The 24,721-nt window shown below is 42.1% G+C and overlaps 1 protein-coding gene across 5 annotated transcripts in view; it reads left to right on the top strand.

Moving 5' to 3' along the window:
* PTPRM (protein tyrosine phosphatase receptor type M) overlaps positions 1 to 24,721 on the top strand; it is a 765,589-nt gene that overhangs the window by 599,941 nt on the left and 140,927 nt on the right. For all 5 annotated transcript variants that reach the window (XM_032602620.1, XM_032602624.1, XM_032602619.1 and 2 more), the window contains 3 exons: positions 10,499 to 10,650; positions 14,492 to 14,566; positions 19,507 to 19,694. In XM_032602620.1, coding sequence (XP_032458511.1) covers positions 10,499 to 10,650; positions 14,492 to 14,566; positions 19,507 to 19,694 — 415 coding nt within the window. The remainder of the gene's footprint in view (positions 1 to 10,498; positions 10,651 to 14,491; positions 14,567 to 19,506; positions 19,695 to 24,721) is intronic.

Genomic DNA, 24,721 nt, shown 5'->3' on the forward strand with positions numbered 1-24,721 from the left:
AACAACAGTAATCTCCTCACTGGGCTGTTGTGAGAATTAAGAGTTAATGAATGTAACGTGCCCGGTTTATCTCAAGCCCTACATAAGTTTTTGTAATCATTATCCTCTTTGTTTTTCTATTAACTGTTATAGTGCCACTTCTTATGCGTTGAAAGTACTTAAAATGTCGGATCATCTTCTTTTCCTTTTCCTTAAAATTTTGCCTTTAAAAACAACATCATCTGGTAGTTCTCACAGATCCATCTTTACGGAGACAGCCCCCTATTCACTGAGGTTTATTCAGCTGTATCTTGGCAATTTGGTATAATGTATACATTCTTTGACTCAACCAATAGCTACTTCATCCCTACTGTGAGAAAAAATTAAATACTTCTTCTCCGTTCCAGCTTCTGCACCAGTCCTTAACTAAGTTGAAGCACACACTTTAATTGTAGAAGCCAGGACCAGAAAGCCATTTGCCTTTTCCTTCTTATGTCTATATGCAATTTGCAAATCCTCGAGTTTTGCCTTCCCTGTAGAATTTTAAACTACAGATCATTTAAGAATGAAGATACCTTTTTTTTATAGCCAACCACTGATCTTCAGGTCAGTGTTACCAAGTCCTCTGTTGGTCATGATCTTTGTTGGCGTAACCCAACATGGCAGGGTCTCTATTAGGGTTGGGAGCGGGGCCAGTCGGGCTCGTTGGGGAACTGTGTCCTATAACCCTGAGTTGCAATAAACCAGGAGCTTGACTAGGGTCCAAATTGAGGTTGACCTTTGGATTCCTTCTCCTTGAATCTGCTTGGTGCACATGGCAAACATGCCCTTCCACCCTGATCTTCTGACAACTGCCACTCAGTTCAGATTCAGGGAGGAAAAGAAGAGGAGGAGTTACTTCTGCTTTCCTCCCAACCATGCTGCCCTTGGGTCTCCTAACTGGTGGCCATTGTCCTGCGGCTCTTCCTCCCATAGGACACGATGCTGAAGACATCATTCTTCACCATGTTTTCTTTACTGGCTCTAAGTCATGCCTGTCACATAGTTAATAACTTGCCAAGGAGTTTTCGTCCAATTACCTTGCCCTTGTTCCTTGTTTTTTATTTTTATGCCAGGGAAGAAATACAAAAGAAATGTTGGAATAGAATAAGCATGAAGGGCCATCCTTTTAATTTGAATTCATCCCACATTTCTTTCCTTCTCCTCTTTTGTTCTAGTTGGGAAATTTAGGGCTCTAACTATCCTTTTTCTCCCTCTTAATTTTTTTTCCAGGCAGTATTGCAGTGTTTTTTTAATAGACTTTATTTTTTAGAGCAGTTTTAGGTTCACAGCAAAATCAAGCAAGAAGTACAGCAAGAGAACAGAGAGCTCCCGTATACACTCTGCCCCCCCACACACACAGCTTCTCCCTCTGTCAACATACTGGACCAGAATTGTACATTTGTTACAACTGATGACACGTCATTGTCACCTGAAGTACCTAGTTTACATTAGGGTCCACTCGGTGTCATATGTACCATAGTTTTTAACAGCTGAATAATGACACATACCCACCATTATAATATCATACTGCCCTAAAAATCCTCTGTTTTTAATTGAAGTATAGTTGATTTACAATGTTGTGCTAATTTCTGCTGTACAGCAAAGTGGCTCAGTTATGCACATACATACATTCATTTTTTATATTCTTTCCATTATGGTTTATCCCAGGCAAACACTGATCTTTTTATTGTCTCCATAGTTTTGTCTTTTCCAGAATGTCTTGCAGTTGGAATCATAGAGCAGGAAGCCTTTGCAGATTGGCTTCTTCACTTGGTGATATGCATTTATGTTTCCCCCATGTCTTTTACAGCTCGATTGCTCATTTCTTTTCAGTGCTGGATAATATTTCATTGTCTGAATGGACCACAGTTCATTTATCCATTCATCTATTGAAGGACATCTTGGTCACTTCCAAGTTTTGGCAATTATGAATATAACTTTTAGAAACATCAGTGTGCCATTTTTATGTGGACAAAAGTTTTCAGCTCCTTTGGGTAAATACCAAGGAGCATGATTGCTGGATCATATGGTTTCTATTCTTTTGAACTTATCAAGGTGTGTTTTATAGCCCAGAATGAGCTCTATCTTTGTGAATATTCTCTGTAAACTTGAATATGTGTTCCAGTATTGTCGGATGAAGTATTCTATAGATGTCAGTTATTGATATATCAGGTTGATTGATGATGCTTTTGAGTTCAGCTATGTCCTTACTCATTACCTGCCTTATGAATCTGTCCATTTCTGGTCGAGAGGTGTTGAAGTCTCCAATGATAGTAGTGGAATCATCTATTTCTTCTTGCAGTTCTATCCAGTTTTTCTTTTTCACATAGTTTGATGCTCTGTTTTTGGGCACATACACATTAAGGATTGTTATGTCTTCTTGAGAACTGACCCCTTTATTGTTACCTAATGCCCTTCTTACCCCAGATAACTTTCCTTGCTTTGACATTTGCTTTGTCTGAAATTTTAAAAGCTACTCCTGCTTTCTTTTGATTACTCTTAGCAGGTTATAACTTTCTCCATCCCTTTACTTTTTTTTTTTTTTTTTTAAAGCAAACACTGTTTTCTTTCTTTTAATATTTTATTTATTTATTTATTTGGTTGCACCGGGTCTTAGTTGCAGCATGTGTGCTCCTTAGTTGTGGCATGCAAACTCTTAGTTGTGGCATGCATGTGGGCTCTAGTTCCCTGACCAGGGATCGAAGCTGGGTCCCCTGCATTGGCAGCTTGGAGCCTTAACCACTGCACCACCAGGGAGGTCCCTGCATCCCTTTACTTTTAATCTACATGTATCTTTATTTTTAAAGTGGTTTTCTTCTAACAACGTATATTAGTCAGGTCTTGCCTAAAGTTAGCAATAAGCATTTACAACCAAATCAAGTCCACTTGCAAATAACACTATAGTGCATCACAGCGTAAGTACTTTAGAATAATGAAATATGCCTAATTCCTCCGCCATGTCCTTTGATTCAGTCTGTCATTCACTTCACTCATACATAAACTATAACCATCAACAATATTGTCGCTGTTATTATTTTGAACAAACTGTTATTTGTTAGATCAATTAAGAATAAGCAAAATAAAAGTTTTTATTTCACTTTCATTTATTCCTTCTCTAATCCTCTTCTTAATGTAGATCTCCTTCTGACCTATGTCATTTTCCTTCTTGCTGAGGAACTTCTTTTAAGATTTCTTGCAAGGCAGGTCTGCTGGCCACAAATTCCCTCTATTTCTCTATTTATTTTTTATTGAAGTATAGTTGATTTACAATATTGCATTAATTTCTGCTGTACAGTAAACTGATTCAGTTATACACATATATACATTTCTTTATATATTCTTTTCCATTATGGTTTATCACAGGATATCCTCAATTTTTGTCTGAGAAAGTTTATTTTTCCTTCAGTTCTGAAGGCTAATTTCACAGGGTACAGAATTCTAAGTTGGTGGTATTTTTCTCTCAACAGTTTAAATATTTCACTCCACTCTCTTTTTGCTTGCATGGTTTCTGAGAAGAAGTCAGGTATAATTCTTATCTTTGCTACTCTATAAGTAGGGTTTATTTTTCCCCTTGGGCTTGTTTCAACATTTTTTCTTTGTCTTTGACTTTCTGAAGTTTGAATACGCTAGGTGTAGAATTGCTGGTATTTATCCTTCTTGGTGTCCTTTGAGCTTCTCAGGTCTTTGTTTTGATGTCTGACATTAACTGGGGAAAATTCTCAGTCACTGTTTCTTTGGCTAATAGAAATAGTGACTTCTCTTTCTTCCTTTCTCCTTCTGGTTTCTCACTATACACATGTTACACCTTTTTTAGTTGTCCCAAAGTTTCAGGATATACTGTTATCTTGTTTTACAGCCTTTTTTTCCCTTTGCTTTTTTGTTTTGGAAGTTTCTATTGTCATATCCTCTGGCTCAGAGAAGCATTCCTCAGCTGTGTCCATTCTCCTAATGAGCCCATGAAAGGCATCCTTTGTTTTTGTTGCAGGTTTTTTTTTTTTATCTCTAGCATTTCTTTCTGATTCTTAGAATTTTTCACCTCTCTGCTTTTGTTTTCCATCTGTTCTTGCATGTTGTCTACTTTTTCTATTAGAACCTTTAGCCTATGACTCATAGTTATTTTAAATTCCCAGTCTGATAATGCCAACATCCCTCCCATATGAGCCTTATTCCAATGCTTCCTCTGTCTCTAAACTGTGTTTTTTTGCCTTTTAGTATGCATTGTAATTTTTTACTGATGTCCAGACTTGATGTACCAGGGGAAAAAGACTTCTGCAAATAGGTCTTTAGTAATGTGATAGTAAGGTGTTGGGGGAGAGGAGGTGACCTATGATTGGGTCTCAATCTGTTAGTGAACTTGTGTCCCTGAGCTGTGACCTGCACAGGTGCTTCAGTGCCCTCACCTTGGGTGGACAGGATGGCTGGAGACAGCTGGATTTGGATATTTTCCTTGCCCCAACAGGCTCTGCCTTCCTCAACCATCTAGTAAAATAGTATTCTTGAGGGCAAGCCCTTTTAAAAAGCACAGAATGCTCTGGGTGTATTTCAAAATGTCTACTTTCCCCCCTCCTCCTGCTGGAAGCCCAATTTTTTCCTCCAGTCTTTACTTTGAGAATGAGGTAGGGTTCCTGGAGATAAAATTCAAAAAGCTGTAGGGTACCCCTAAGTCTGGACGTCCTTGGAGTTTTTAAGTCTCAGACTTGTCCACACTGACCCTCCAATAATTCAATTCTAGTTTAGATTTATCTACCCCAGTGATGATTCTCACACAGATTTCTGCTCATGGGTTTCTGCTCTGGTGAGTTGTGATTCTCTGTATCCGCCTGTTTGTCTCTGTAATTTGGGGGGCACTGGTTGGCCCTGTGACCTCAGTTATCTGACAAGTTAGAAGGAGTTGTTGATTTTCTGTCTCTTTAGCTTTTTACTTGTTGTTAGGACAGAGTGATGACCTCCAAGCTCCTTACATGCCCAACCATAAACCGAAAGTCCTCTCTCTAATTTTTTATGCTCCATTTTTAGGTGTTGGTAGGAACATTTTTAGTTGTTGTTGTTACTAAGGGTCTTTGAGATTCATTCAATCCAAATTTAGAGATTTGAGATTGAAATATCTCAAGCAAACCATTTGTTTAAAAATCAAAATGGAAAATAAATTTACCTGTGTCTTTAGATAAGATTGCAAAGAAAATTGCCTCCACTTCAGTTTTCCTGCACAAAGCACTATTTCATTAAGTTCACAATATTTTTCTGAGAGTTTTTAAAGTTTTCTTTAAAATATAAAATATAGATCTGAAACACAAAGTCCAAAAGAGAAATAGATAGGAGAAAAAGAGAGAGAATAAATTTCAATTTATCCACACTTACTTCCAACTCCCAATTCTAAATCTACCCTTCCTCAACCATCTGTAATTATGGACTATAGCATTTAGCTGTGCATGAGGACAAATCAAAAATCCCAAGCAATGACTCAAAACCTCCGTGACCAAGCAAGCTACTTTTGATTAGGAGGTTGCAGAAAAACTGTCTTTTCTAATGCTTTGGTGTGACAATTGTTAATTCAATTAACAAGCGTATTTAATACCACCTGCTTTGTGTAAAGTGTTGGCTAGGTGCTAGTAAATTAATCTTACTTTTTTCAATTCATAATATTTAGTTATGAGGTGATAGAGTATTCACGTTTGAAAGCAACTTGGTGATAATTGTAATGTAAACTTGTGAGGAAATGTAAATTAATGAAATACTTTACTCGATACAGCACATTGTTCTAGAATGGGTACCTTTGGGGTCAAGAGAGATCTGGGGTGCAATTCCAGCTCCACCATTTGGACAACTTACTTAAGTCCTTGAGACTCAGTTCCTCCATCTATAAAATAGGAAGTAAAAATAGCTCTTACCAGGTTACTAGGATTAAATGAGAGAACACTTGCAGAGCACTGCCATACAGTAGTTATGTATTATATGTCAGTTTCCACTCCCCTCCCTTCCAACACAATTAAGTTTCTAAGTGCTGTATTAGTGGAGAGCAGAAGTGTCCACAAACATACTTTGTTTGGGCTAGATAGTCTTTTAAATTTGAATTATTTGACAATACTTAGAATTCAGACAGTTCCTATAAAATCTGGATTTCTGGTTTCTCCTGCAATTTACAATTTCGGGGACCCTTATGGGGCATCCACCCTCTGGAACTGAGAGGCTGTCTCCCCTTCCATTTCTCCAGTGCCCACCACTCCTTATTGCCTTAGACCTGCTTCACTCCCTTGCAGTACCTGCCTGGCTGGCCCCCAGTGAGACATTTGTGTCTGTGGTCAAAGGGTGAGGTTAATGCAGGAAGGCTTGCTGAGGACATGGGAGCCATGTTTTGAAGGTTCACGGACACAGAGTATGTGCTTAACGGACACGGGCCTAAAGCTGTGGGTCTCCAGCTGGACCTCTGCTGGATTTGAGCAGGTTCTCATGAGTCCTTAATGGGCTTCTTTTGTGCTTAAGGAAGATCAGCAGTGGAGTGTGTAGCATGACATCACTGAAATTAGTTCACACACGGAGGATTAGAGAGGAGAAAGATCTTTCCAGTACAAGCTTGGCTTTTATTGGAGCACACATCCGCCCTCCACCACCACCTCCACCAGCAGTGAGAAGCACTTTCACTGTCATTCCTAACCTGTAAGGATTAGAGAAACACAAGCAAGAGAAGACGAAGAGGGAAGTCTGGAGAACTTGACTATGTCTCTCTTCACAGGCAAAACAAAAGAAAATATTGGGGGCAATATCTGCATAACTCAGTCCAAAGCAAATTAAAGAATTCCAGCAAAGGGGGGACGTTTTGCCTGAATGATGGTGCTAATTATCTCGGTCCTCCACTTTAGTGCTCCTGGGGAGACCTGGCTTAAGAATGCTTTTCCAGTGAGCTGGCACAGAAGTGGAGAGCAAATGTACTGTTGTAACTGCAGCTGTGGGTCTGGAGCCAGTGCTACCTCTATCCAGAACACCTGTGGAGAACACCCAAGCCTAGATTCTGCCCCTTAGACTAGCGTGTTTGGCTGGAGAAAAGGGGGCTCTGGAGAAGATGACCAGCATCTGCACGCTGGCACCCAGGGGAGACATGCCAGCCTTCCTTTTCAAAACCTTTACAACTATTTTGTAAATGCATATTTTTTAAATTTTTATTGAAATATAGTTGACTTACAATGCTTTGTTAGTTTCAGGTGTACAACAAAGCAATTCAGTTTTTTTATATATATGTATTATATATATATGAATATATATAAGAATATATATTCTTTTTCAGATTCTTTTCCCTTATAGGTTATTACAAGATATTGAGTATTGTTCCCTGTGCTGTACAGTAGGTCCTTGTTGGTTATCTATTTTATATATAGTAGTGTGTATCTGTTAATCCCAAACTCCTCATTTATCCCTCCCTCTCTTCCCCTTTGGTAACCATAAGTTTGTTTTCTATGTATGTGGGTCTATTTCTGTTTTGTAAATGAGTTCATTTGCATCGTTTCTTTAGATCCCGCATATAAGTGATATCATATGATATTTGTCTTTCTCTGTCTGGCTTACTTCACTTAGTGTTACAATCTTGAGGTCCATCCATGTTGCTGCAAATGGCATTATTTCATTCTTTATTATGGCTGAGTAATATTCCATTGTATATATGTACGACATCTTTATCCATTCATCCGTCAGTGGACACTTAGGTTGTTTCCATGTCTTGGCTGTTGTGAATAGTGCTGCTATGAACATTGGGGTGCATGTATCTTTTTGAATTATAGTTTTCTCCAGATGTATGCCCAGGAGTGGGATCACTGGATCATATGGTAGCTCTGTTTTTAGTTTTTTAAGGAGCCTCCATACTGTTCTCCACAGTGGCTGCTCAAGTTTTATTATACATTCCCATCTTTACAACTTCAACACTGTCACAGAAGTTATAGATCATTTTCATTTTTCTGTTTAAAAATGTATCTTTATTTTCCAACAACTTTTGGCAATAAAAAAGGGGCAACTGGGGCTTCGCTGGTGGCGCAGTGGTTGAGAATCTGCCTGCTAATGCAGGAGACACGGGTTCGAGCCCTGGTCTGGGAGGATCCCACATGCCACGGAGCAACTAGGCCCGTGAGCCACAACTACTGAGCCTGCGCGTCTGGAGCCTGTGCTCCGCAACAAGAGAGGCTGCGACAGTGAGAGACCCACGCACCGTGATGAAGAGTGGCCCCCGCTTGCCACAACTAGAGAAAGCCCTCGCACAGAAACGAAGACCCAACGCAGCCAAAAATAAATAAATAAATTAATAAACTCCTACCCCCAACATCTAAAGAAAAAAAAGGGGACAACTTATTAATGAAACCCTTCTGCTTCCAAGTATGAAATCAAAAGATTATTATAACTACGGGCAAGAAAGCATTTGGATTATGTGGCATTTGGAAATGAAAATACAGTCTATCCATATGGTCTAATGTCGTCAGTGTCTTACACTGCATTAATAATCACCTAATACGGGGGTGATTCTGATCATGCAGTTCATTTTCAATTCTGCTGTGTCCTGGGTTCATCAGAGTCAAGATGATTTGCTAGAAACAGCTGCCATTTTCTTGTGTACATGCTAAGTGCTTAAGCAAAATTAGAATATTTAGGGCATTATATTTTCAGTATTACGGTGCTCTCGTCTTCTTAAAGCTTCTTGCTTTATACCTTCTTCTTAAGCATCTCTAATTCTCTTCTTGTCTGTCCTGGGTGCATCAAACAACCTCCGGTAGTAAGAGCTATAAAAATGTGTTTTATCTGTGTGTTCGAATGTCAGTTTCCCTTAGGTTTTTTTGGGTTTTGTCCAGGTCTCTGTAACTTAAGATTATGAGCTTCTGGTGGTTAATGAGCATGATAGAAAGGCCAGGGTTAAACTCTGTCTCCAAAAGAACTGGAACTCTCTCTGCCTTCCAGGGCCTTTTTGCATCTCTTTCACCCAGGGAGGGAGCCTGAGGACTCACCCCTCTGCAAAACTTGGCAGGGAAGTCGACAGCTTGACTTTTTTTACCTTCTGCCCTGTTGACCAGCCTTGATGGGGAGCTACTTTGGGTTCATTTGGGGTTCGGTCCAGTGTCACAGCCATCTGAGATTCGGCAGATGCCCCTCAGAGGCCTCTGTCCATGCAGGCTGCCTCACAGCCTCCTCCCGTCCCACACACACTCCAGCGATGCTGTCTTCACACCTCGCCTGGGTTGTTCTTTGGTTCTGCAGGGCGCCCCTTAGATTCACTGCTTGGATTATTTCTGTTTTGTATGATGAATATCTACTAGGGGGATCTACTCCTGGACCCTGAATATGGCATGTCAGGAATAATTTAGTGCAAAGTTAGTAACTGTAGAAGCCTATCAGTAAGTATATTATGACTGCATTGTACTAGGGTCATTGGCCCTTTTACTTTAGCTCATAGTAGGAGAAGTGTAAGGTAATGTTTAGGCTGTACGTTCCTAACATGACTGAGGGTTTTTTTTTTAATTGAAGTATGGTTGATTTACAATGTTGTTAGTTTCAGATGTACATCCAAGTGATTCAGATATATATGTATACTTTTTCAGATTCTTCTCCCATATAGGTTATTGCAAAATATTGGGTATGTTTCCCTATGCTATACAGTTTGTTGTTTATTTTACATATAGTAGTGTGTATATCTGAACTGTCTGTGTCTGTTTTGTAAATAAGTTCATTTGCATCATTTTTTTAGACTCCATATATAAGTGATATTATAAGATATTTGTCTTTCTCATCTGACTTACTTCACTTAGTATGATAAACTCTAGGTCCATCTATGTTGCTGCAAATGGAATTATTTCATTCTTTTTTTTAATGGCTGAGTAGTATTCCATTGTATATATGTATCACATTTTCTTTATCCATTCCTCTGTCGATGGACACTTAGGTTGCTTCCATTTCTTAGCTATTGTAAACAGTGCTGCTGTGAACACTGGGGTACATGTATCTTTTTGAATTATGGTTTTCTCTGGATATCTGCCCCAGAGTGGGTTTGCTGGATCATATGGTAGCTCTATTTTTAGTTTTTTTCAGGAAACTCCATATTGTTCTCCATAGTGGCTGCATCCACTTACATTCCCACCAGTGGTGTAGGAGTGTTCCCTTTTCTCCACACCCTCTCCAGCATTTACTGTTCGTAGACTTTTTGATGATGACCGTTCCGACCGGTTTGAGGTGATAACTTGTTGTAGTTTTGATTTGCATGTCTCTAATAATTAGCGATGTTGAGCATCTTTTCATGTGCCTTTTGGCCTGAGGGGGTTTTTCTGAGGACAGGCAGGAGATGGGTCTCCTCTGCATGTCTGCAGCTGGCAGAGAACCTGCCATCTAGAAGGCATCATGAGACACTGTTATGGATGAATGCCATTAATTCCATACAAGTGATTCCCGAGCGCTGGGCAGTGCACCTTTTCCATCCTCACGCATGTCTGCATGATGAACTCTCTGTCCCAAGGAAACTGGCCAGGAAGCGGAAGGAGACGATGAGCAGCACGCGGCAGGAAATGACGGTGATGGTGAGCTCCATGGACAAGAGCTACGCGGAGCAGGGCACCAGCTGCGACGAGGCCTTCTCCTTCATGGACACGCACAACCTCAATGGGAGATGTGAGTGCTGCGCGGGGCCTGCCCTCAGGGCAGCTCTCAGGTTTCCAGGATTCCACGTGGTGCTGGGGGTTACGAAACAAAACCTCCCAGAGAATTCTTAGGCCCTGTTGGTTTCTCCAGTCCCTTCAGACGATCCTGGACACGTCCCCACGTGCCACGGTTGCTTAGGAACGGTGATGGGGGCGGGGTGACGGGACCAGAGCAGACAGCACGGGCAGCCACGGACACGTTTCTGTAAAGACCCGAGAGCAGTGACACGGAGGCTTCCCTCCTCACCCAGAGGAAGGCACCTGCTTCTCACCATCCCTGTTGTTATGCAGCTCCTGTTTGTAAGCGAGGCAGGTGTGCAGTCACTCGGGGGAAGCCCGTTATAAAGCAGTTCACTAAATGGCAGTAACAAGCTAATTGTTTATTTGTTTAGCTGACAAGTTCTGCCTTTATTATAGGGCTGTTAGTGGCAATTAATAAGCTAAATTGTATTTCCACTTCAGAAGGCTTATGTTTCACACCAGGTGGGTAAACGGAGCTCAGCTAATACCTTCTATGCTGCCACCTGCCATCCAGGTACAAGGCGTTATTTTAGGAAGCCAGCAGTTACATGGATTGTATGAATACAAAAAGTGCAGTTGCCGTGTCCCTGGTGATCTTCTTGGGGACCAAAAGTCAATCCCGTGTCCTGTGCCTAATGATGTGGTTCACAGCGCTGACAGGGTCAAGGTCAGAGGTTTCTTTAACGTGTGAAATCCATGCCCAAAGGCTGCTGCCTACCCTGGCTGTGCAACCAGGATGCTGGACGGCTTGCGGATGGATAAAGGACAGCTGTCACCAATAGTAATAAAGTAAAGACTGGGGATTGGGAGAATCACAGACACACGGTCTCTGGTGCGAGAGGGCTGATCCCAGTGCAGAAGGTGTGCGCTCCTGTCCTGACCACCCACCTGGGCTCTTGGGATCTGCATCTCCCCCGGCCCCCCACCCTCTCTGATCACACCTGCTGTGGTCAGCACCCTTCTCCCACACCTGCCTTTCCCCTACATTCAGCAAGGCTTCGTGGAAAGGCGTGTTCCTTTCTGTTCACAGTGGCTACTATTGTCCACCTTATCCCAGTTAGAGGCCTTACGTTTATTTATCCACATGCAGCCCTGGCCCGCTGGTGCGGGACTTCAGCAGACACGGCTCTCACCCCGGCGGGCAGGACACACTCCTCAACCGTGGTCATTGTCCTTTGCCCTTTCATGTCATTTTCAGTGTAGGTGGCAGAATCTGGGGTACTTCAGTTTACCACAAATTCCATCCCTTTTTTTCGTACAATTTTCTCTGCTTTTTTGTAGCAAATATATTTTCCATTTAAAGGTATGTAATGCGTTTAACTGCCAAAATAAAGCAACTTAGGATGCATTTGTGGGGGGGGGGGGGGCGAGTCCTTCCCACCACAGACAAGATGAGAGTTTTTGTCAGAGCAGTTATTTCTTGACCAACAGTGTGGAAGGGACCACGCGGATACATGCTCGCTCTTTCCGTGATAACCCATTACTGTTCCAAATCTTCTATTTCATGGTGAAATTCCTCACGAATAATTTACTTGGAATTGCCTACCCAAAGAGCAGAAACCTACATTGGTAGTTTCTAGGCTTTTGAAGTTTGAGCAACAGGAGGTATTTGCCTCTGGACAGGTTATTTAATTTGGCATTGACTTTTTAAAAAATGAATGTGTCTGTGGAAATCCAAAACTGCCCATGTAGAGGAGGCTGCTGCAGCAGTGGGGACACAGCTTCTGGGGCTCACCCGCCAGGAGGCGTTATTTGATGCTTCCATCGGTAAAGCCAATGGAGGAAGCACGGCACGAGGCGTTCCACTGTCCTCCCGCTCTCTGAACAATGGGTAGGTTTCATCCAATCCCATCCACGGGCAGTGACCCTAATGGTAAACTTTGTCATTGTCATACTCTCTAAATGCCTTTAAATTAAAAGAGCAGTTACTGGAGAAGGAAATTTTCATGAAAAGTGTTCATTAGACCACTAGGCTTCTAGCCCAGACCTACTCCAAGCCTGGATATGTTTGAGATCTTTTAGGATTGGGAAGCAAGTAGTTTTTAGGAATGAGACGGTGAGAAAACTGAGGTTGGAGAATTTAAAAATAAGCCTGAGCACATTTATAAGAATGGGGAATAATCCATCCACCAAAGCAAATGGGGGTCGTACCTAAAAGGGGGGAAAGTAGATATGGTTAGTGGGTATGGGTTTAATTCTTATACAAAAAAGGGGTGTAAAATATGTTTTTAAAGGTGAAAATAAACATAGTTATTTTGTATCTGCTTTGCACATTTTTACAAAACAAATAAAAATGTCAGCAGGTAATGGGCATTATGCTCCCTGACCCCTGGCATGTTTTATAGGTACTCGGGGTTTTGTCCTTGTTTTTATCAACTGCTCTCTTTCTTCCTGGCAGCTTATCATAAACATGCATTATAAATGTGATACTTCTCTATTTTAGAAAAATATAACTGACAGGCAGCCTGGGTTCTGGTTCTGTCGTTTGCTAATTCTATACTTGAAAAATATAAACACAGGTAAAATCATTGTCTGAAGGGAACTGCTCCAAGAGAGTGAAAATATATTAACGTGTCATCAGGATAAAGCTGACATGCAATAACCACAGGGATTTGGTAGAGCCGCCCATAAACCAGCCATGTTAGTGGGTATTAGTGTCCTGATCGGGAACTCAGCATCAAATAAACCGTATAACCACATCAGAGGAGTTAAAATTTAGACTTAGATCTAACCAGCTTGAGCACTTGAGCACATTCAAATAATTTATCCTTGCCCTTTAATGAAATTAAAGTGTTTTTAAAGCACTCATCAATTAAGATGTTGAAGAGAGTTAAACTTTAAAAATAGGAAATATCCACTTTCAACGGAATCAGATAAATTGGATGGGATTGACTCTACCTCTTTTTTTTTTTTTTTTTTTTTTGCGGTAGGCGGGCCTCTCACTGTTGTGACCTCTCCCGTTGTGGGGCACAGGCTCCGGACGCGCAGGCTCAGCAGCCATGGCTCACGGGCCCAGCCACTCCGCGGCATGTGGGATCTTCCCAGACCGGGGCACGAACCCGCGTCCCCTACATCGGCAGGCGGACTCTCAGCCACTGCGCCACCAGGGAAGCCCGACTCTACCTCTTAATGACAGGGGGAAGAGAAGGTGTTGTAGTTAAATCTTGAGTGTTTCAGAGGAAGATTTCAAAGAAAAATAAGCATGTTTACAAGGATTTAAAGGCCGGATAAGACAACATATAGGCATGCAGCTTTCACATTAAATGTGGTACACAGGGAGCATCATCTTTATTTTTCATAAAACAGATCGTAGCATTGTGAAAAGCTCTCTCAATATCCACAATAGGAGCAGGGTGAGGATTTAGCAAAGTACAGAAGCATTGACATTCAGAATGTTCTCCAGAAGCCATGTGTAGACACACTCTCATACTTAGTTGTAAAAATCAGTTCAGTGTGGTAGTAAAATTCTGCAAGCAAAGGCTAGAAGTCAAAAGGGAAATTAATGAATTCCTTAATCCAAAATGGCAGCTGTGGTTGTGGGTTTTTTTCCTTCATTTGTGGGATCAGAAAATCTTTTCAGTGATGAAAGGGGGCGTGTCCTCTAAAATACAAGTAACTCCCCGCAGAGACAGTGGAGACTGATAGTATTTACTACATAGACTCGGGTAAGCCTCTGTTGTTTCTTTGGTCAACAGTCTACCCAGTGTCGTTTCCCCAGGAATGACCTCAGGGCCATATTTTCTGGTGTTGCTTCTCTGCCCCCACTGACATGCCTTTTCTCTTATTTACAGCTGTGTCTTCACCATCGTCCTTTACCATGAAAACGAACACCCTGAGCACATCGGTGCCTAATTCCTACTACCCAGGTAACATAGCTTTCCATTGTTTCATCTCTTCATAAACCCTGAGCAGTCAGAATCACCCAGGGCTCACTTTGCTGCCCAGGTTGCTTTAGGAGCTTAGCGTGTTTGAAGTGTTGTAACCCGATGCTTTCTATGGCTTTCTGCGGGAAAACTGGGGGGGCCTTTCATCAGTCATTTACTGTTCTTTCTCTTTTTACTTTCTCTGCATTGACCTGCTTATGATGTATGACAGACCCATTTGTGCCAACTGCAATTTTAGGTGAGAACATTTCCCTTTATCACAGTTTATTACAGGAGTAATTTCTAAAGTCAGTGGCCACTCTGTAGGAGACGGCAGTTTGATGCAAGGATCGTAACCCGGACATGGGGGTGGTGGATGGCCTGGAGGGGTTGGGGGTGGGCATAGATAATAAAAAGACTTTCTTTAAACAATCTCCATTGATAAGAAGGGTTTGCCATGTGTGTGTTGGGAATGATAGCAAAAGGTTCCAATGAACGATCCCGGCTCCAGCGCTCTCCCTGTCCAGGTTCAGAATTAAAAGTCAGCTTTGATCCCAAGGAAAAACACAGTTTGTCATCACTCAGCTGTGTACTTGCAAGACCTAAAGTCTGTCCAAAGTGGTGACGGTCATAAACGTGAAAATAGCTTCTTATTATTTTCACTTATTGCTAAGCACTGAAAACAGCAGTTTCAAAAATAGCATTTTTCTAATTCTGCCAAATGTTATGCAGAAAAATCATCACAGTAGAGCTTTGGCCCCCTCCCCCTCCTCGGAGCTACCCAGGGCACCCCCAGCATTTCAGATGTCTGTCACACAGTGGAATTTCAAAGGAGCCACTGTTCTCAACAGCAAAACGACAAGCTGACACTTTATAATCACATGGTTTATTATGTGTCGGATGTCACCGGAAATGAAATAAAATGTTAGCCCCCATGGGACAGAATGCAATGAAAGTAGGAAATATTCCCAGCGGGGGCTTAAAGAAAAAAATCCCATTTGTCCAGATTTAAGAAGGGTGAGGAGAAATGGCATTACCTGGCCGTGATAGAACCAAACAAGCATGAGCTGCTGTTGCCTTTGAGACCGTAGCCCTAGCGTACCCGGCTATGTTCTCTCTCTATCAGTACTACTAACCTTACAGAAAAGGAGCACAACACAGATGACTTCAAGGTGTATAACCATCCCTCGTAGCCAGAGCTCCATCCTCAGCTGTGCCAGTCCTGCTTCCTAACTCTCTTTACAAGGGTTTATATCTTGGCAACATAATTTTTCCCCCTGTGCTTCTCTTTTCTCTTAAGTTGTTATGATTTTTATGTAGAGGGTGTTGGGTTTTTTTTCCCCCTTATGGTGTTTTCTGGGCTTGATTAAGCAAGTTTGTTGCTTGAGGAAAAAATGAACTCAGACAGAAGTTGAAGAATGGACCTAAAGCAGACGTTTTGAATTTGCGTCATTTTGAGGACTAATAAACAAACCCCACTAAAGCTGCCACCTTTTAATCCTGACCGTAAGGGAAAGAAAGCTGCATTTTTATCCTTTTCATAAGTGAGGAGCACAGGCTAATCTTAGGTGCCTGAACAGTGCAATCTAAATGCAGATGACATTTGCAGAATCTCTGGATGGGAAATTTGCGACTTCTTTGTGTGCCTGGCATTCATTCCGCAATTCCTCTAGTAGGTGTTCTGACCTTGGGGGAGCTATGCGTGGGGAGGGCTGAGATGTGCATTGTCAGAGGGAAGAAAATGTTCAGATTTCACAGCAGGATTTAGATAAGCTTATTAAACAAATACTATCTTTTAAAGTTGGGGCTTTGTTATTACGAACACTAATGACGTCTTTTAAAGTTGGTTAGGCTTCTCTACAGAGAGAGAGTCACTTGAACAGACAATTCAGATAGCAAAAATGATGCACATTGTGAAAAATAAGTCAGCCAGATCAACAAATAACTGTTACCGTGTTGAGCTGGTACCAACATGCCAATGTGACAAATGGCGGTGCTTGGGGACTGTCCCTTCCACGTCACTCGGTGCGAAGGTGAGTCCATATGTTACATAGGTTATCACTTGAAGCCATGCAATGAAGATATGCTGTACATCTACCCTGGCACTTTTGGGGAATAGTGCTGTTTTAATTTACACTAAGACAGGAAGACGTGTTTTGTTGTGACTCACAGCTTAGCACAATTAAATCCTCGAGTGCCTTTTATTCTCACAGGCTAAGGTGCCCAGCCCTAATGTGTAAAGCTTTAGCATCCCTTTATATCATTTTCTTGCAAAAAAAAAATATATATATAGCTAGATAGATGGATAGCGAGGTAGGACCATCGCCTACCTCAAAAGCAGCATCCATTTCAATTCAAGGTTTTTCAGCTGGTTCATTGAAAATTCGAGACAATTTGTTAAAGAATGTAGGTAGAATGAATTCTCAGTTCTTAGAAAACCATCGGAACTTTTAGTGAGTAGCTTTATTTCTGATTTCCTCTTAGCCATAATTTTTAATTAAAAATTGTGGGTGGGTAATTTTTAACAAATATAGGAAGTTAGTGACAAATGATGTATTTTATCAGTAATCGTTCCTTTTGAAGAAGTCAGAGGAAACTGATGAATCACTAATTTTGGTGGAATCAAGATTTTCTGCTAGTTTAGGTGACCCAATTTCGAAACAGATATCACACCAGAAACCTTCAGTTTCCTCGTCGGCAGCTATGTTCTCAGTAATAGTGTTCTTTTCTTAGATGATCTGGTAGTGTTTAAATGCTTTAAGACGTGTCCACATAATAATGAGGTCAAGATATTGTAGTGCAGTGGGGGGTGATACATACAGTGGTGACAGTGGTGACTGCTCTGTGGACTTAAAACTTCCAAGAATGCCTCGCCCTGGGATCAGAGCGCTGTGAGGTTGCCGGTGGATCCACATGGAAGACCCACATGATTCATCTGGGGAGGCGTAGAAGGTCAGTCCACAGTGGAGGGCATTTAATTACGTTCATCCCAAAAGGTGCAAAACTGAGAGAACGAGAGGCACAGAGGGGAAACTAATTCATGTTCCATGTACTTGAGTACAAAGAGCAGAACTTCCTGCTGGAGCAGCTGAAAGCTCCAGGGATTCAGGGCTTCAGGAGGGAGCCTCCCCTACATCGTGAGCTTGGCAGTTGCCAACAAGCAGATCCGATGTGAAAATGTCCCGGTTTATTTGCAACTGTTCTAGTAGATGGGAACATATGAATTTCTAAATTTCAAAGCAAATCCAAATGAAAAAAGAAATCATAAAGTCAACTTACCACCGTTTTTATTTTGTCTTTGTGTCTTTAGCCACCTTGTAGTGATCCAGGTACCATTTCAGCAGCAGCACATAGCCACACACCTGTGTGCCACCCTTCATACCATGCATCCCAGGTGCTTTGCAATGCAGATAGGAGCGAGGATTCAAAGCCAGGCCCAGCTCGCCAAGCGCCCTTGAACTAAATTTCCTTCGGAGCTGAGCTTCTCAGTTTAAACAAACAAACAAAAACCCATAGCTGAGTTCCCTATTGATAAACAATCTGGTCATTTTTTTAATTGAACTCATCTTTTCTTATATGTTTTCACTCTTTATGCCTGAAATCAATTTTGATTTAATGTTCTCATTTTAAGTGACTTTCTCATTATATTTTGATGAGACAGACCCTCAGTTGTAAAGTGGCTGAGGGGATTCAGCATTATAATGAGTTAACCTGTACAATGTGGAACTCTTAACCTAATAGCGCCTTCCTGCATAAGACATTTTTTAATAGCTACAATTTCTGCAGTTCATTAATCTAATTTACTAGGAGTCTTCCATTAAAATATAGCCTCTTTAGGCTTATTTGACCAAATTCTGACATTAATTCTGTAATACAATTTGGTTGACTTGTTCAAGAAATTTAAGTGAGAAAATGTATGGAGTACAACTAAGACTTATTTAGTCATTGCTTGGTTCATGGGGGATGAAAAGCAATTATGATACTATTTTAACCTCCTTTTCTTATTGAATGCTTAAATTAAACACCTCCATCCTAAGGTGATGGGAGAAATGAGGCTCTGCCCTCTGACCACCTATGAATAGAAAACTTAACTGTAAAATTAAAACACAAAATAAAAATTACCTGTACTTATTCACGCAGTACTATTGCTTATGCCCTGTTTCCTTTTTCTCCTCCTCTTTTCTCCTGATATGTATCTTCTTAAAAGTGCCTATAAATGGTAAGTTCCCCCATGCGCCCGCCCCATGGAGAAGGTGTGGAGGGAATGGGCGGGGGGCTGTCTTCTCTGTAGAACAAAGCCAGCTGGTTCTGCTGTGCGTTGGCCTGCATGTTAGCTCCTGTAGATCATCCCATGAGTGCTGTGTTGGCTCACCGTATCCTGTCCAGCTTTCTGATCCTGGAGCATGCGAAGTGACTTATCCAACCAGGTTCCTTTCTCTCCCCCTCCCGCCCCCCCAGTTATCTTGGATCTCATGTATCATGTCCACGTTTTCATTGCTAGCTTTGTAAGCCAACCCATCTTGTGCACTTTTTCTTTGCTCACAGAACATTCATACAGAGTTGATTTCCATCGTCATACAAATGAGTTCACAAATCTTCGGAAGAACACAAGACTGGTTTTGCACCAGGCCTTGATGAAGTTTCAGACTGAAACTTCGATGAACTTTAGCCCCCGAAGGCTAAAGGATTCTTACCAACTAGCTTTGGGAAAGCAAGAGATCGTTTGGACTGCTTTGTAAAAACAAAGATTCCTGCCGCATCCCTACTAGTATTGCCAACCCCACTGAAATCTCTAGACACTTAACTTTTCTTTTTTGCTGAGCCATCACGGGGATCGTGGCAGCCGTAGGTTGAGGGGATGTCAGCAGCCTCTTCTTAGATTCTCGGTGACCCCGTTGTAGCTGCTGGTTCCCCTCATTTTTTCCACGGCCTTCTTTTCCCAGACGAGACGCACACGATGGCCAGTGACACCAGCAGCTTGGTGCAGCCCCACACGTACAAGAAGCGCGAGCCGGCCGACGTGCCCTACCAGACGGGGCAGCTGCACCCTGCCATCCGGGTGGCCGACCTGCTTCAGCACATCACGCAGATGAAGTGCGCGGAGGGCTACGGCTTCAAGGAGGAGTACGAGGTGAGCACGCACCCCGCACCTGGGCTCCCCCTCCGCCCGCCTGGGCGCGGCGCCCGGGGGCTGTGCGACATCTCCCCTAGCCGGTGGGGCCCACGAGGCCGCCAGGAAGGGAACAGCTGTTTCATCCCTGGATCCATTTCCATCCAGCGGTGAGACTTAACCACCGGAGGGATGTCCTACCTTAAATGAAAAGAGGAGAAATACTTCTTCACCTTTTTCTTTATTCTGCATAAATACGCCATGAAAACAGAGGCCTGCCAGGCTCTCTTCCCCATTCCTCACCACCTTTCCTGGCTTTTCCTATAATAAAGTCTGATGTTAAATCCCAATAATTTTGAGGGTTATCTGTGGAAGAAGCTGTCCACCTAGAACAGTTGTAGACCAACCAGCAATGTCTTGCATGGAGATGAGATGGCAGTAGAGGGACCGGCTAGTGTCACGGCAGTGACAGCTGTCACCGTCCCGCCAGCCCAGGGAGCAGGTCGCTGTCCTGGGATCCAGGCCCCCCCTTGGGGGCCTTCAGGAACAGCGATATATAATCTGGCACCATATATAAATGTAGGACTCACCCCTTTCACAGCCTCTGTCCTCAGCCTAATTCTGTTGGAAAGTCTTTCCCAAACTGAAGAGAATTAATTTATTTGAAGAGTCTGCTTCAAAAGAGCACACCTTCACTGAGTGTGTGTGTGTGTGTGTGTGTGTGTGTGTGTGTGTGTATGTGTGGTGAGGGGGGAGAAGGAAGGGGCTTGGATTTCTCTGTTACCTTATTAAGTAAAATTAGTTCACAATCATTGGTGAAGATAAAGTAGCAGCATGCTTACAGTAAAAATAGGATTAGAAAGCCACATGGCTTTTTAAATCTAAGAACGTGTTGCTGGTACTGCATCTACCTGACTAGCTCCTAGTTGGAAAACATCTTGTCAGGGATTAGAGTATTTTTAAAATCAGTTTCTACCACCCCCTATCCTTCGACGTTCAAACTCTGCTTCTTTCTCCTCTTGGGGGGCCCTCATGATGCCTCAGTTTTATGCCCCAGATGCTGCCTTATCTTGGGTTTAGCTTAATTGTCCAAGGCTCGTTACAGCAGTCGGAGCCCCACCACTGCTCTGCTCCTTTGAAGGCCAGGTCTTTGTTCAACGCAGGCAAATACACAGACACACTTCGCTCTGCTGACACGTGTGTCCTCACATATTACCAATGACCGCAGTTCAGAAGACTGCAAAGCCAAGAAAACAATCACAAACCAGGGCCCAAAGGTTTGATTTAAGTCCAGAAAACATTTCCAAATGAAGTTCTGCATTTTAGCCATCCTGAAATTCTTAGGTTTGCCTTTAGTGATTTGATTCATAATTCAGTGAAACTGACCGCCTTTGCATATTTCCTCCTGCACTTTTAAAGGCTGGCTTAGGAATGAATAGGATTAAGAGCAAGACTTCCAAAAGCATTAATATCTTATGAAAGACAAAATTAGATTATTGAGAAAATAGCAGCCTAATGAATAGAGGTGATGTCTGTAGTTCTGTCCAATCTTCTGAATACAGATAGTGCTCTAATGTTTATCAAACATGTTCAAGTCAAAGAGATTAGGTATAGGCTCAAATAACAATTCGTAAAATAACCTGAGTCCGATTTTTCATGGACTATTTTAAAATACCTACCTTAGGACTTCTAATAACACACCATAGATGATGCGTATTTGAAAGTATGCAGAAAATCAGTTCCGGTTCACATCTCCTGAAGAAATATGATTTATAAGTGCAAACTGAAACAGCGTATACTCATCTGAAGTGTGTTATAATTGATGATTGAGTTGTTATACTCGGCAATAAAATGTTGTATTAGGGCTTCCCTGGTGGCGCAGTGGTTGAGGGTCCGCCTGCCAATGCAGGGGACACGGGTTCGTGCCCCGGTCCGGGAAGATCCCACGTCCCACGGAGCGGCTGGGCCCGTGAGCCATGGCCGCTGAGCCTGCGTGTCTGGAGCCTGTGCTCCTCAACGGGAGAGGCCACAACAGTGAGAGGTCCGTGTACTGCAAAAAAAAAAAAAAAAAATGTTGTATTAGTTACAGTTCAAAAAACTCTTTTTCCCATACTAGCTATTCAGTGGATCAGAGAAGACTGTTTCTTTTTTTAATTTATTTTATTGAAGTATAGTTGATTTACAGTGTTGTGTTAATTTCTGCTGTACAGCAAAGTGATTCAGTTATACATATATATTCATATTTTTTCATATTCGTTTCTATTATGGTTTATCACAGGATATTGAATATAGTTCCCTGTGCTATACAGTAGGACCTTGTTGTTTATCCATTCTATATATAACAGTTTGCCTCTGCTAATCCCAAACTCCCATTCCTTCACTCCCCCATCTCTCTTCCCCCTTGGCAACCACAAGTCTGTTCTCTATATCTGTGAGTCTGTTTCTGTTTCATAGATACGTTCATTTATGTCATATTTTAGATTCCACATATAAGTGGTATCGTATGGTATTTGTCTTTCTCTACCTGACTTACTTCACTTAGTATGATAATCTCTAGTTGCATCCATGTTCTGCAAATAGCATTATTTCATTTTTTTTATGGCTGAGTAATATTCCATTGTATATATGTACCACATCTTTATCCATTCATCTGTCGATGGGCATTTAGGTTGTTTCCATGTCTTAGCTATTGTAAATAATGCTGCTATGAACATAGGGGTGCATGTATCTTTTCGAATTATAGTTTTGTCTGGATATATGCCCAGGAGTTGGATTGCTGGATCACGTGGCAACTCTGTTTTTAGTTTTTTGAGGAATCTTTATACTGTTTTCCATAGTGGCTGCACCAACTTAACATTTACACCAACAGTGTAGGAGGACTCCCTTTTCTCCACACCCCAGAGACAACTGTTTAAAACTAACATGTACAGGTATCCAATGATCACATTATACACCCTAAAGTTACACAATGTTATGTGTCAGTTATATCTCAATAAAACTGAGAAGGGGGGGAGAAAAAACTTTTCAGTGCCAAAATCATTATCAGCTTTCTTTAAAAGAAGGAAGGGAAAAAAAGAAAAAAGAGCAAATACTGGAGAGGAAAGTGGGAACAAATAGGAACGTGCTTTTGGGAGAAGTATGAGATGGAAAGTTCTGTTAGGAATAATCCTAGCACTCAGTAATTTTCAGGTTATTAAGTAGCCCCCCCGCCGGGGACAGGGTGCGGATGTGGGTGGGAGGACCGTGGTGGGACAGAGTAAACGGGACATGAGGAGTGATGCTGGCACAAGGGTAAATCTATAGAGTGGCCGCAGGGAGAGGGGAACACCTGCTCAGTCTCTCACCTACATCCCGAAGTCCCCCCTCTCCCTCGCCATCCTTGCCTGCACATGGCTGTATTACATGCCCTCATCTTCCCTGGAGGCACAGCCAAGTTTATGGGGATTAATGGGGCAGTGGCAAACCCCAGCTGCCGTTATCCTGCTCGACTTACTTTAGAGAAAAATCCCAGGGGATTTTTATTCCAGTGTGAATCTGGAAACATCCTTAAGCAGTTATGTTTTAAAGCCCAGTTTGACTTTTAGAACTCTAACCAAACGCACCTCTTTGAATCTTGCTGTGAAGTCTGCAACGTTCCCTCAAACCCACACCAGAAGTCAGGAGTGTGTGGCTGCCTGGTGTCGTGTGAAGCTCAAGGATCAGATGGTAAGAGGCCGTGGTTTGGAAAGAGGCTCTAGTACCAGACTGTGGATATTCCAGCTCAGCCTGGACCAAGCTGTCTAACCTCCTGGGCCTCAGTTTCTCCATCTGTAAAATGGGATAACTGTAGTATCAACCTCATAAGAGTATTGTGAGGCTTGACTCATTTAATGCATCATAAGTACTAGAACTGAATCTGATATTCAGTGGCAGCTTTAGCTAATAAAAGAGGAAAGGACTAATTTATAATAGGATCCAAGACAGGGCATTCACCCCGTGGTCTTTACAGGGAAACTGTGTCAATTACAATTTCAGTACCTCTCCTGTGTTCACACTCTGGATAGATAGTTCACTTACCATGTATCATCAAAACTTGCCATTCAAAAGTAACTTAAATATATAGGTAGGTTTGACTCTGTGGACAAAGAGTTTGAGAACTGAGAAAATAAGTTAAATATTTTTTCTTTTTTAAAATATTGGCGTATAGTTGACTTACAATACTATATTGGTTTCAGGTGTACGACATGGTGATTTGATATTTTTATAGATTACCCGTCAAAGTTATTAGATATTATTGACTGTATTCCCTGTGCTGAATATTACATCCCGGTAACTTACTCTTTTTTCTTTCTTACAGTTTAACAGATAAAATACAGTTTGCTCAGTTAAACCTGAACTTCAGATAAACAGAATAATTCTTTAATATAAGTATGTCCCAAATAGTGCATAGGACATACTTATACTAAAAACTACTCACTGCATATATGAAACTCAGTTAATATTTAAAAGTATATGCTGTTGGGCTTCCCTGGTGGCGCAGTGGTTGAGAGTCCGCCTGCCGAAGCAGGGGACGCGGGTTTGTGCCACGGTCTGGGAAGATCCCACATGCCGCGGAGCGGCTGGGCCCGTGGGCCGTGGCCGCTGAGACTGCGTGTCCGGAGCCTGTGCTCCGCAATGGGAGAGGCCACAACAGTGAGAGGCCCGCATACCGCAAAAAAAAAAAAAAAAAAAAAAAAAAAGTATATGCTGTCAACTTTTATTGTTGAAACAGTATTTTCATATCTAAGTTAGAAGAGTCCTAAGGGATGGTGTAGCTACAGACCACAGAATACTATCTTTTAAACAATGGTTCTATGAGTGTCTTTGCAAGGTCGGATTTGGGGAAAAGCTTACCTTAAGCTGCGCTTGTTAGTTCACTGGAGAATACCAAGCACATGGGGTGAATGTGACACGTCTGGGTGCTGGGGACACGGAGGACACCGAGTGCCCTGCCCTCAGGAGTCTCCCTCTGCAGGAGGAAGCAGTCATGGGGTGGGTGTAGCACCTCTTATGAAACCTCACAAGAGAGA

The sequence above is a fragment of the Phocoena sinus genome, chromosome 14, assembly GCF_008692025.1.
Source record: "Phocoena sinus isolate mPhoSin1 chromosome 14, mPhoSin1.pri, whole genome shotgun sequence".
NCBI classification, from domain to species: Eukaryota; Metazoa; Chordata; class Mammalia; order Artiodactyla; family Phocoenidae; genus Phocoena; species Phocoena sinus.